Source organism: Meleagris gallopavo, chromosome 2 (genome assembly GCF_000146605.3).
Source record: "Meleagris gallopavo isolate NT-WF06-2002-E0010 breed Aviagen turkey brand Nicholas breeding stock chromosome 2, Turkey_5.1, whole genome shotgun sequence".
In the NCBI taxonomy this organism is placed as follows: domain Eukaryota; kingdom Metazoa; phylum Chordata; class Aves; order Galliformes; family Phasianidae; genus Meleagris; species Meleagris gallopavo.
In genome coordinates, this window is record NC_015012.2 from 525,249 (window position 1) to 538,848 (window position 13,600).

At 40.6% G+C, this 13,600-nt stretch overlaps 1 protein-coding gene across 1 annotated transcript in view; it reads right to left on the reverse strand.

The window, feature by feature from the left end:
- The window catches only part of ANAPC1 (anaphase promoting complex subunit 1), a 33,798-nt gene extending 20,275 nt beyond the window's left edge, over positions 1-13,523 (reverse strand). Inside the window, exons 1-18 of the mRNA XM_019612482.2 lie at positions 13,284-13,523; positions 13,095-13,146; positions 12,673-12,782; positions 12,205-12,287; positions 10,711-10,784; positions 10,311-10,456; positions 9,600-9,820; positions 8,774-8,983; positions 8,069-8,164; positions 7,507-7,597; positions 7,323-7,388; positions 6,431-6,568; positions 5,314-5,454; positions 4,812-4,872; positions 4,092-4,279; positions 3,246-3,320; positions 2,010-2,275; positions 615-722 (exon numbers count right to left, since the gene is read on the reverse strand). Coding sequence (XP_019468027.1) covers positions 615-722; positions 2,010-2,275; positions 3,246-3,320; positions 4,092-4,279; positions 4,812-4,872; positions 5,314-5,454; positions 6,431-6,568; positions 7,323-7,388; positions 7,507-7,597; positions 8,069-8,164; positions 8,774-8,983; positions 9,600-9,820; positions 10,311-10,456; positions 10,711-10,784; positions 12,205-12,287; positions 12,673-12,782; positions 13,095-13,146; positions 13,284-13,508 — 2,351 coding nt within the window. The 5' untranslated portion in view covers positions 13,509-13,523. The remainder of the gene's footprint in view (positions 1-614; positions 723-2,009; positions 2,276-3,245; positions 3,321-4,091; positions 4,280-4,811; positions 4,873-5,313; positions 5,455-6,430; positions 6,569-7,322; positions 7,389-7,506; positions 7,598-8,068; positions 8,165-8,773; positions 8,984-9,599; positions 9,821-10,310; positions 10,457-10,710; positions 10,785-12,204; positions 12,288-12,672; positions 12,783-13,094; positions 13,147-13,283) is intronic.
- Between the last annotated feature and the right edge of the window lie 77 nt (positions 13,524-13,600).

A 13,600-nucleotide genomic window follows, 5' to 3' on the forward strand; every position in this document is an offset into this window, starting at 1 on the left:
GGGGGACAGTCTTGTCATTAAACATCAAATCATTAAGTGAGAGAACAGCCTAACTATAATCTCCTTGTCCTCCCTATCCACAAACATGAGCAGCAAAGTCTGACCAATATAATGAGATTATATTTTTTGTGCCAGGAAAAAGAGTATTTTGTCTCGTACAACCAGCAAATTTCAGCTGGTAGTACATTAAACAGATGCACAAACAATAAGTGATCTTATTTTAGCTTTCATGATTGTGCATTGAGCTCTGATTTATTTTTAAAGGACTATAAACGGAGAGCTTACACCAACCTATGGATACTTTTCACAGTAGAAGCACATCTCATTACCAGGTTTTTCCATAGCTCTCCACAAATATTTCTCAGCCTGCTTGAGCTAGGAGTTTCCTGGGATAAAACCATCACTTCTCCCAGGTCCTTGCTGTGAAACACCCCATGAAGCACCAAACTGAAGGCACCAGCTTGGGACTACAGGGTTCTAACAGACTTTTAAAGACAAAGGAACCAAGCAATCTATGCACAGTTTTACACATGGGTTCAGTCCTGACCAGCTATCAACACGCTCAGCATTAAGAGAGAACCTGCACACCACTACCACTGAACACTCAGCTTCACATAGCCTTAAACTCACCTTGATCAATTATGCAAGTCTGTCCAGAGCTTTTTACAAGGGCTGGATAGTCTCTGTAGTAGTAATCTATATAAGCTTCAAGTTTCAAGTCCCTAGAATGAAAGATGTGAATCATACTACAGTGAAAAACAAGAAGAAACAAACTCCATGCTTTTCTCCATTTCTGACATTTTCTGTTGACTTTTAATGCTTGTAATATGCACCAGATACAAGGAATGAAGCTCTGACTTCTTTAACTAGGGCTGCACACAGGCATTGCCCCTTTGCTAAGCAAGTAACCTGCATGCTTTACTTCCCCCCCAGCGCACCTCTTTTCAGTCATAGTTCTACTTTGTGCCACACCTCCACCACCACCACTCACAGCATAACAACTGTCACTACAGCTTCCCCACACCTCTAAATGTTAAGTCAGGTGTGTTTATCTGCAAGATGTGAATGCAAACAACAGCTTCCAGCCCCAACAGATACGCAGTGTTTCATCAGTTGCTTTTCATTGGCACGACAGAATAATGGACAGGTCAATCTACTACTTCTGGAAACTACTCCAGTCAGTCAACTGCAGTGCAAAGGGAAGAACCTATAATCATAGAGATTTTGGTAGAAATATCAAACAAAACTTGGAGAGGCATTACTGAGTCCTTTGCTTATACAGATAACTGTGTGCATGTGTGTCGTTAGATATGCAATGCAATCTGAGTGTGGGGGTGGAAGATGAGAAGATGCAGTCGCTGGCTGCAGTGAAAATGCCACAAAGATGAATATTTGATAGTTGTGAGCTTAGTCAGTGCAATAGACAAAATGTGAGCTGTCTAGGGTACACAGAACTTTAGCTGCCAGAGAGGCAACAAAAGCAGGTACTGCTCAAGTTTCCTGACATGATCTAAATGGTAAGGTCGTGTAAAATCAGAACTGAGATGAGATTCTGTTTGTGTTTTAGAACAAAATAAAACAAAAAAAATCCTCAAGCCTACCACTACCACCAGCAAGAAATCACTAAATGCAGAAGACTTTGGTCTGAGCAACTGAGCACCGAGTCAACAAGGTGATTTTACTTCTGCCTGCAGCAGGGTTGCCTGCACTCTGATGTACAAAATCTGTTAAGTAGACTTCCTCCCTCTCCCTTTGCTTGCATCACAGAAACAAAAGCCATCTATCTATCAAGAACTACGATTTGTGAATCATGCTCATGTTGGTAAGTGGTCAGAACTATACAAGAGATTTCCTACAACAAATATCTTTAACTGTTACTTATTCATTTCCTTCAAAAATATGAAAGTCTGTTCCACTTTGGGTAATCCCCAAATCTCCCCCATAAAAAAACCCAACATCAAGAGACACCACACAACATACAGAATCTGTGATTTGTCAGTTTGGCATACCTGGCCAGCTGAACCAGAAGAACAACAAGTGACCGATTTTCTTCTCCCATCAGAAGGTTCAGTTTGAACTCCTCATAGACCAGGTGAAGAACAAAGAAAATAGCAGGAATATGGGTGAAAAGGAGAGTTGAGTAATCCAGGCTAAGGCTCTGTAAGAAGTCATCCTTTGGAGCTAAAACTTCCAGAGGGTCCAATCCCAAGACTTTGGATAGAGGATGAGACTCAAAATTTCTGTGGTAATCAGAGCTCAAGAGATATTCCCAGTCCTAGACAAAGCAAACAGGAGAAAGAGGCAACAAACAATGAACAGACTTCCAGCAAGCGAGCTCCAAAGCACCACTGCAGAGGGTTCTTCTCCTAAACCAATTCAAATGCAGTTAATGTGCCACACAAATCCTGCAAGCTACATTGCACAGATTCAGTTGTTAAGCTGTATCTTCCCATCTTCCCTCCAGTTATGCACAAAATGAATCAAAGCATTAACATTTAAGAAAACAAAGACGGAAGAAAAGTGATTTCAAGTGCCTCCTGTGCACTGATAATTCAGTGTGTGACACCTTGCTGCAATTCACCCAGTGCCCCCAGCCTTCTTCCTACTTCCATCACAGCACATTGGGCATTTAGATATTAGTCTGTTTCATAAAGACTGCAGCCTGTAAACCCCATGGGTTCATTGAGCTGCCAACCCACAAAACCTGATGGCACAACTGTACCATTGTAGCTTGTAAACCTCTTACAATGGAATGCTAGTGAGCCTTATCCACTTTACTGCTTGACTACTTTAAAGAAAAACAACCTTTCTACTCTTGCCTAGGCAAAACCTGGTGAATCAATCTTGAACACTGCTAAATTCAGTAAGAACCAGTGCATTCAGTGAAGCATAGAATTTGATGCTCCTAACTTGCTGAAGGTGCTGAGTGGAGGAGAGCAAGCCAACTTAATTTTAAGGGGATAAAGCATATAGGAGACATTTGGCACTGTCAGAAAACTGCCTGTTGTTGATTTGTAATTCATATTGAATTCATTCCCAAATCTAACTTCTCTGAAACCAGGACCCTGACAAGTAAGGTCACAAGATACAGACGCAGCACAATGCAAAACAGCTTTCCTTCCCCCACAGACTTGCAATCCCTGGTGAGCCCAGATCAGAGGTGTTTCTTCTGGATTGTCTTTTAAAAAACCAACAATAGATCAACACTCCCAAGCTTTTATTTGTCAAAGAGAACCATTTCTTACTTCATCTGACCCTGTCTCTGATGGCCTAGCCTTCTTTGGTGCACTCACTGGTGAAGGTGATCCTCCAACATTAAGCTGCAAGAAATAAATATACTGCATTAGTAATTCAACAGTCCTAACATGTGCATTCAAACCACACACTACACGATGTTGCTTTTCATATTTATGTTTTCCTTACATATAAAATACGTACTCCAATTAGATGTTTTCTACACACAGCTAATTAGTCTGGTGTATGCTGCACACACCTTGAGGTCTGACTGCCTAACATTTGGTATTGGCTAGGATAGAGGAAATACTGGGTAGGAGTTAATGCAGGTAATGTGGGTACAACTAATTGCTTTTATTTCATCAGTATGTTTATGTTTGCATCCCCTACTCCTCCCACCCTGTGAGCACCACAAGTATACTTGCTAGCAGGAAATTCACTCACAGAAAACTCCAAGTTAGTTCGATTTGAAAGACATAACTCAAAGTGCTGTAGTTTGAAAACTGCAGGAAAAACCTTCTTTAGAATCTGAACTGCGTTTTGTGCTTTTACTCAAAATAGACTTAATTAAGGCTGTTTGAGTAAAATCTTTAATCCATCAGTGTTAGTGCTGGAGTAAAATATTCTTAATTTATTTTCATCTGACGTGCTGGTGTTAAGCACCTTATAGATACACGCATCCCAGACTAAAATGTACACCTGCAATTTAGAAATGCAGAATTAATTCAGTGGCATCTTGTTATTTAGGACAAGAGATGACCTGTTTTTCTTCAGCACCCCTCTAACCATTTCAAACCTTGAAGAATTATCAGAAGTATTAACATAAGCTAAGGAAACAAACATGTACACTTGCTTACATTACGTGTCCAGGTCAGCTTCTCTGTGTTATAACCCATCATATTCATGAGACAAGTTACAAATAAATTCCATTCCAAGCGATAACTTGGTCCTCCAGGGGCATTATAAGCATTGTACCACTTGACAAGCATTTGTACAGCTATCTCCTTGGGCAGGATAGCCTTGACCCCTTGCAGGCATGTTTTCACTGTTGCAAAAGAGAAAAAAAAGCCCAAAGTTAGGCCTGTTTTCCATTACTCTCAATGCTACTCACCCAATTGATGCTACAAATTGTTACAGTACTCGGACCTACTTTTAACTCTCCAGAAACTCTTTCAATAAAAGCCACACCACATAACCTTTTGTTCCTTCAGTTTTGGTTAAACACAGCCTCTCTAATTCACCACACAAAGCAGGGGGAGGAGGGGAAGTTTTTTTGCTCATTAATGAAAAGAAGTTGTGTCTGAACTGACATCTCAGCCGTGAGCAAGCATGAACAGTAAAGTAGAAAGAGACCAAAAGAACAAAGAAGTTTCAAGAGTGCATCAGATGAAGCACTCAAAGTAGCAGAGCACACCTAAATCAATGGTAGCAGCTGCACAAAGTAAGCCAATAAACCTCGAAATACAACATATCAAATGCTTACACAGTCTAAGCTATGTATAAACTACTTAAAAAACAAAAAAAGGAATCCTCAAAAATCATGGAACATATTTCACATGAGAGATTGTGAATCATACCTAGCTCTGAAGTGGCAATTTCAGGAATTGTGATCCGAACCATCGTGTTACTGCTGAGTTCCTGGAGAAAAAAAGGAAGAGTTGAACTACAAAATGCATCTTTCAAGACAGATGGAGTCTTTTTTCATCAACTCAGAACTCATTTGTGTATTGAGCATATTCCAAACTCTTAGTTATTGGCTACACTCAGAGTCTGCAACCTCAGATTCTAGCTCCAAAAAACACTTCAAATGGATCCTGACCTGAATCACTTGAAGGAATCATTAAACTTCTATGCCTTTTAGGACATTCAACACAGGAAAATGTTGAGTTCACAATGCATGTTTAACACTTTACTGCTGACTAGGAGCTGCCGGCAACGTCTTACTATATAGGGGGTTGAAACTAGACAATCTTTGAGCTCCTTTTCAACCCAGGCCATTCTATGATTCTATGAAAAACAAGCTTGACCCTTACTTTGCTAACAAAGGCATGACTCAAATTACAGAATAATAATACCTACTAAAGTTACTCTGTTGTGAACAGGATCTCTTAGAGCATGAATGAAAGTCCCATGCTGCTGAAAAGTGCAGTCCTCAATGTAAGTAGAGTCATGGAGTTTAGAAGAATCCCTTAGCTCTGGAACTGGTGACAAAAGCATACTCTGCAAAGTGGTAAAAATGATTGCTTAGAATTGTTAAAGCAAGTATCTGAGCAAAGGGTAGTTAAAATGACCATTTTAAAGAGTACCAATAAGTATTTTGAAAGCTGCTAATGTCATTTCAAAATTGTCTCAGAAGTTCTATAAAAATCATAAATGAGGCAGGACATAATAGACATACTTTAAACACTGTATTCAGGGACTTTACCAGAGAAAAGTAAGAGATTTAGCTCCCAAAGACACTTCAAAAGTTAAAAATCAATTCAGCATTCGAAGGAAAGATGCCCAACTTCAACTGTCAAACAAATAAGCTGTTTTTTAAACCTCCCTTTTCAATTTACAGCATGTGTTTATGAGATTTGCATCACACACCCGTCTCAGCCCTCACTGTACTTTCACTTAACCTGATGTATCAATGCATCCATTGGAGGTTGTGGGAAAGAAGGCTGTGCATGAAAACTAGGGTGGAAAGAGAATGGTCTTGATCAACCACAGAAATAAGACAAGCATAGCCATAACAAGTCTTTTACAATAGCTACATGAGGTTTAAAGTAACAGGCTCTTTCTTGCAAAATATTCATCGTGTCCTCTAGCCACAGAGGTCTTAATCCTGCACTACCAAACAGTGAGAAGGGACTAGAAGCCCCTCTTCAAAAACCATCCATGCATCTGCCTTCAGCTACCTTGTAATTAAGAAAAGATGTATCAGTGCTTGAAAGCTTCATTTTCACATGCTAAAGATGCTCACAAGGAAGCTCTCATGTAGGATTTTTCACTAAGGACCATTCCTAAATAGAAGATACCAGCATAAAGCAGCATTTCCATCACAATTTCTATAAATAAAGAGTATGCAATTTAGATTAATAGACTGCAGCACAGATAAAAGCATCCAGTTACTTGACCAATAATGCCAAAGCTATTAAAACTACAGCCTTTTTAGGGCAGGATTTTGTTTCTAGAGGCCTTGTTTGTTTCTTACCTCTTCTAGAGGCCCCAGATGTTTATTCAAAGTCTTGGATGGAGTGCTGACACTATCCAAAGGAGTGCTTGGCCGAGGCATTTGGTTGGACATTGTCAGGGATGGAGCAGGCAATCCAGGAATAAAAACCTTCCCCACCTTTTTTGAACATTATATAGGAAAGCAAACAGTTGGTTTTCATGCTTGTGCTTCCACAAGCTTGCTTATATATACACCAGTGGTTTTAATTTTAACAGGTTAAAGGAGCAATTTAAGAAGAAGTGGATATATACTTGAACTAAAGCCTGAAGACTGCTTAATTTAATGCCTTTCTTTGGGAGAATATACATTAAGGAAAACCACCATATATGGTCAGTCTTGTACATTACTGCTACTGGTCTATTTCTACTAAAAATTCAGCAGTGTTTCATAGGATAAACTGCACTCCCAGAGCAACTTCTTTTAAAAAATATACATACTATACACACACACAGGTAAACACACAAACAGATTCTAACGTTCAACGTCTCTGCATACATGGAAAGAACATATTCCATCTGTATACAATTCAAAAACTATTTCTTTTGAACGAACAAAATCCTAACTTCCCTTGATATTTTGTTTGTTTGAAAGCACTGTATTAGTTTAGCACTTTACTGTTGCAAAAAAAAAAGCTCCAGGTATTTAGTTGTACCCATAAGGCACCAGTCATTCTTCAGAACCACCCTTCCAGCACTGTACATAAATTACACTCATTAGGAGAGCACAGGCACCTTCCCAAGTAAGTCTTAAGTGAGAAGCAGTCTACAGTAGCTTAAAATGATACCTTGTAAGGTATGATGCACCCTCTGCACAGCCTAGCTTATAACTGGAGTCAAACACTTGTTTTGGGACACAAAAGCCTGCTACTTACCCGAACAATTCCAGAATAAAGCACTAGATTTCCACTACCTTCCAGAACCAGCAGTGTATCAACACCCTGCAAGGATCAAACAGCACATTCAGCTTCTTGTATTTAAGTAAAAGGATGACAAATGGATGACAAAAGTGACAAAGGAAGATACTTTGCAGCTAACAGTCCATAAAAACTTACATACCTGCACTGGAGCTGCATCCTTTGCCTGAATATTGGTAACAGAACCAAAGATCAGCTGGGACTTATCATTGCTCTCTTGAAACTTTACACACCTAGAGATTTGAGAAAACAACACTAAATATAAAATGATTGTCCTATCGACTGTTATAGAAAGACAAAAACAGAAAATAAAAGTTGTGTTACATGGTGCAGTTAGTCTTATTGTGGTATACCTGGTTCCTTCCTTTTCTAGCTTTGCCCCACTAATCATTTACTGTTACTCCCCTAGTCTAAATGAAATCCCCAATGTGATTCTAAAGGGTAAAGACAAGCATAAATAAGAATACCACCCAAAGTACAGTGAATGTATTCTTGCAACTTCAATTTAAATAATCCAAATCATCTACACCGCTCCAATTAAAAACTGTCATATGAGAGGCACTGACACCTCACATCACAACAGATTCCACTGGCTGAAGGAATAAGTATGTTAAAGCCTTGATCTAGACAAATTTTTAGATTGCTCTGCCCCCTCCCCTCCCTTTTTATTTCTTTAAACCTGTCCCCAAACTAGGAATGCTCACCGCAGCTGGAGCTGGGATTCCACCAAGAAGCACAAGAACTTCTGCCCACAAAGGTCAGTGGTAATAAAAACTTTCGATGCCTGGGAATTCTTCTCTCTAAATAAGACACAAAGAGCAGCAGTGCTGGGTTTATTATAAAAACTTTAATTAAAAAGAAAACAACGTCCACAAACCATAGGGACACTGGACTTCAATAAGTAGCGCCTCAAGTTGCTAGGAATGTGTCAGTCTCAGTTTCAGTCCTTATGAGAGAAATTAACTTTTTAGCACTCCAGTCTTCACATTCATACTTTTTGGTGTGCAGAGTACATGCTGCCTGGCTTTGCTCTCCAACTCAGTCTTAGGTTTTAAGCAGTGTTTTGCCCATTTTCATGCCAACAGAGCAAGAAATAACAAAAGAGATTAAAAATGAGCAGACATGCACAAAAAAAAAAAAATCAGGGATGGTATTTGAATCTACTTTGCATGAAAGATCTCACAAAAGCATTCCCCACCTTGGAGGGCTATGAGTAACACAACAGGTAAAACTATTCCAAATGCCCAGCTCTCTTTTCAAGAGCAAAAAAGGGAAGTGCAAGTTCATGCACCTATCTTAAGGTATCACATTTGCAGAAGGCTCACACTAAAATAAGCTGTCGTTTTACTTTCTTTCCCTCACCCCACTGGCAATCCCACACTTCTCCCATATTCCAGCATGCACTTAACCTCATTTTTGTGATAGCTTCTGTCCACAGATGATCTATACACAGCTCAGGAACAATTGGTTCTGTTTCTGTTACAAGAAAGGAATCACTGCAAGTGCTCTCTGGAGAATGGGTAATACTGTGCCTCCTTGGAGACTGAACATTGCCAGATGAGTTGAACCTCTGCACTCCTGAGAATGAATGTACTCCCAGGGCAGGTGAATGAGAACGGCTGCAGGCAGAAATGAAACATTACTGAAAAGTGAGCATACATAACCAGATAAGAACCCCTATTATAAACCAGCGTGTTCATACACTAAAAACAGAAAAGAAAAACACCCTGAAACAGCAGCTAGTACAATATTAGCCTCCCTTCATGATACATCCCATCATACAAAAAACAATTCTCCAGTTTATGTTCAGTTGTCTCTGTCAAAATCCAAGAGATGAGATTCCAAAAGTAAACTAACATTTCAAGTTCTATGGTCCAGTCTGTAAAAATGTGTCCCAACCTGTTCTCTCTAAATATGGTTTTCTTTAACTGAAAACACTCCTGAGACTCAAAAGACCCAAGGACAGTCCTGAAGTCCACTACAGACTGCCTGTATGAAAACAGAACCTCTTTGTCTCTTGCTCACCCATCATTCCCTGTATACTACAGAGACAACAGCAAACAAGTGTCACAAAAGCATTCCAAGAGTGCTTTCAGATGCTGTAAGAGAAGGCATAGTACAGCTCAGGTGGACAGATCTGTAAGAGCAGAGAAAGACATCTATACCACATCTATTGCCTACTTTATAGCCTGTATTTGTTTGGTATCAGATCTACACATTATGATCAGCATTTACCTTAAAGCAGCCATGTTGGAGATGGACGGTGAGCGGGACTGCATGCTGGGTGATGACACTGATCTACTCTGGCTGTGAATAGATGAGTAGTTTTGGAAGGGTGAGGCCATAGGCGAGTCTCCTTTTGAAAGGCTCCTGAGTTGAGCAGTCAAAGAGTTGCTAGCAGCCACATTCTGAGGGGTACCCAGCTGCTCTGAGAACTTCAGCACCATGTTCTGCTCCTGAGAAAGAAAAGACATCTCTACATACTAGTCACACATGGGCAGTACCAGCTAAGAAGCTCAAACTGCTTGTTTCATCAGTTAGATGTTAGGAGTATGCACCTACATCAGTAAGGTATAAAGATACATCAGTCTAAGCAATTATTCCTTCCAACAGTGGTCTCCCTCCCAGTCACTGACACTACTCCTGTGATTCTCAGGGCAGAAAGTTGTCACTTTTTTCATGGAGGAAAGCAGTTTAAGCAGAGTACAAACTTCCTGGTACAATGCAAGGAACATCATAAGCACTATGTTACATGGCCATCGTTTACTGACGGATCTCCACAACTGTTGTATATACAAAAGTATGACTCTTTTTTCCCCTCTAATAATCACCCTATTAATGGACTAAGTCACAAATAATCAGGTATTTCTAACAGACATGTCCAAGAACGGCACCTAAATACATACAAAAAAATGTATAATGACACAGTCAGTAATAAATGTGTACCTCTGGCTTTACTTTACGAAGAGCCCAGACAGTATGCAAACTCTGTACAGTATCGTAGGTCATCACAATGGAAGGCTCAGCATTGACAAACACAATCCTCAAGGTGTAATCAGCAACATACTGCACTCTAGCAGAGCCAAACACACCTGCTAAAGAAGTAGTTAACCTAAGTTAAGGTGAAAATATCATTTCTACATTATTGCTATCAGATGAAGGATTAGTCATTTTTCATACCCTCTTTGCTCTGCAATCTGGACTTTTATCCTGACCAGTTTCCCTTTTCATAAAGCAGCTAAAACAAGTCACTTCTGACTTCTTAAAAGAGCCATTATTGCACATTTTTAATACAGAAAATGCTTGAGTGATACATTAAGCATTTGATGTCAAGGCCTAAACCTACCTCCAGACTTACAGACAAGAGGTGTTATCTCATCTAAGGGATGCAGCATGCTGAACATAGTAGGCAAAGGTTCTCTAAAAAGAAACCAAACAAAGCATGTTCAAAAACCAAATGCTAATAAGCCTAACTGCCCTCTCTTGCAGTTGGTGCACATGCTGCAATCCCAAAACACTCCTTAGACCTTAACAAATTTGAGCCTGAAACCTAACAGTAGAGACATATTCCATTAACAGAAGCTCTTTCGATTAACTGAGTAGAGTCAGACAAAGTGCTGGTCTATCAAAGTGCTATTTTTCACATAGCACTTGAGAATAACCCCACCTGGTGGCCACATGACAACCTCTGGCTGGCCCAAACGAACAGTTTGCACCAGGGCAGCTACAAGGAGCAAGAAGGGAAGAAGGCTCTTATAATCTAGACTCAGCTGAAGAGTTTGGGTTCCACACCAGCAGCCAGAACATCAGGTAATCCGTACCCATCACAGAGTAGCAAGAGAGCCAACCATCTGTTGGTGGCAGTGGCAAAAGGGGAAATTTTCATGAAAGTCCAGATTGAGTAGGGTCAACAGTGAGTTTTGTGAAATAACAGAACAGGAAAATGCAGCACCAGGGCAATTTCACTCTATAGTAATCCCAAAGGGGTCCAGCACAGATACTAGCCAAGGCCAGCCACAAGAAGCAAAACGGGATAGCAGGCTGGAAAACCTGAGAGATGACCAAGGGTTCAAATACAATGGAGCAAATCACTGCCTAACTCCTTCCTTCACTGAAAGGAGACACTTCACTATCCCTATGGAGAGGGTGATGAGAGCACAGCACACCAACACACTAAAGAGGCTATTTGCCTGAGCTAGTGTTTAACCTGGTACCAAAATTAAAATAGAACATCCAGTGCAGCTAGCTCGTGGAAATATTTTTTTTCAGATCTTTCTTGAATATTTTCAAGGCCTCTATATTTAATCTCTACTCTAATGAGGACCAGACAATCACAAATGCCTGGAATGCACACAAACAACAAGGAAGAGCAGAAGTGTATACTCAGACTACTTATCAGCATGCCAACCAACCCCTTACCCTGCTTTTCATCTATATATCCAGTCACAAAGCACAGGGTCTACAAATATGGGGCAGGATACTCCAGAGATTCAAAGCATGTTACAGTGGAGAGAAAACTTCTCAGTGACAATTTCCCAGTGAATCTCCGTAACTACCAGTGCGGCCTGGAAACAACTTCCAGGACAGACCTCAATGAAATTAGGTCAGTAACACTGCCTGCCATACCCTGTTCCCAGGATCAAACACTCTCACAAAGTTACAACAACCTCATGTTGGAGGAAGCTAGGACTTGGTAGACAGCTCCTTTCGAGGAGCTGCAGTTTCAGCTGGCCCTGTTATGAACACACATTATTTCATTATTCCTCTTCAATTTTCATACATCTGTATGAAATTAGTAAACTGTCCACAGCAAAACAATCAAAAGCCATTCGCTACGTACCTGGGTGGACTTGGAGGTACTTCATGTGAAGAACCGCTACGCTCCAATAACAAACCAAATTTTGTTGGCCAGATGTTTGCAACCTATTCAAAGATTGGAGATACGGTCATAACAAAGATATCAAGCATTTACTGTATTGATAATTTCTCATGATTAAATATCATGCTGTGGCAAAACATGCTGCCTAAGCCTTTTCTTAATAGAAGGGATGTGATGATGGGAGCATGTTCCCAAACTACTAAGCTGGCATACCCATACTTTCCCACATCTTACAATCTGGCTTTTACTACTTCCAGAATTGCACCAACACCATAATCAATGTCATACTTTCATCACTGGTGCATGTTCACCCACCAGAATGAGTAATGCCAGCAGTCACCAACAGCAGCACTGTACGCACACCTGCCCACCACAGTATGGCAGGCAACCAAACAAGCCCACTGATGGAAAGCAAGGTGAAGCACTTACCTGGAAGGGTAAAGCAGCAATGTAATCCTTTCCATCTATGCTATGTACATTTACACACGAGCTCTGCAATATGCAGACACATTTTTGTACTATTTCTTTACTGCCTGAAACTGCAGAACAAAAAAAATAGTCAGATTATCTCTTTTCTTAGACATACCCTATGCAAAAGAATGTATATTTAAGGGGCAGGTGGTAGCCTTAGAACAACAGTTCTCAATGACTAAAACTCTCACGCCAGAAGGGCTGAGCTCAAAGTACTTAGGTGGCATTACAGTAGTGCCAGAGAGGTGGTGGAGTCTCCTTCTTTGGAGATATTCAAGAATGGATGCATTCCTGTGGGGCCTGCTGCAGGGCAGCTGCTTTAACATGGGGCTGGACTTGATGATCTCCAGAAGCCCCTACAACTCAGCAATACAACTTACCATCAGCATTGTCAGATTTCTCCTGCTGAATAGTGAAGTCACACCACAAGGCCTAAAACCAAGCACAGCACAACAATGCCTGAAGAACAAGTTGATGCTACGATCAAAACTTATCTTTCTGCATTCCCCAGCATACTCCTACCCTCAAGACACCATTTGCAAACACAACGGAGCATCCAGTGAATGTACCTGCAGCACAGGGCTGTCAACGCTGAATGCCTTATAGGCAGCTGATGCTTCACTCTTACTCCCTTTACTCCAGATGACCATGTTGCTGGCCACGTACAGCTCTTCATCATAGTCCACTTCCTCACCAAAATCACTGACACCTTTCCTCAGCTGCCAGCTTTCCTTAATTAAAAAAGAGAAAACAAACAAACAAACAACAAAAAACAGAAAAACAGAGGATTTCATAAAGAGAAGCTACAAGAGATGTGGTCAGTGGGCTCAGGAAGTGACAGACAGGTTCCCATGACGCGTTTCTCCTGACGGTGTCCCACCACAGG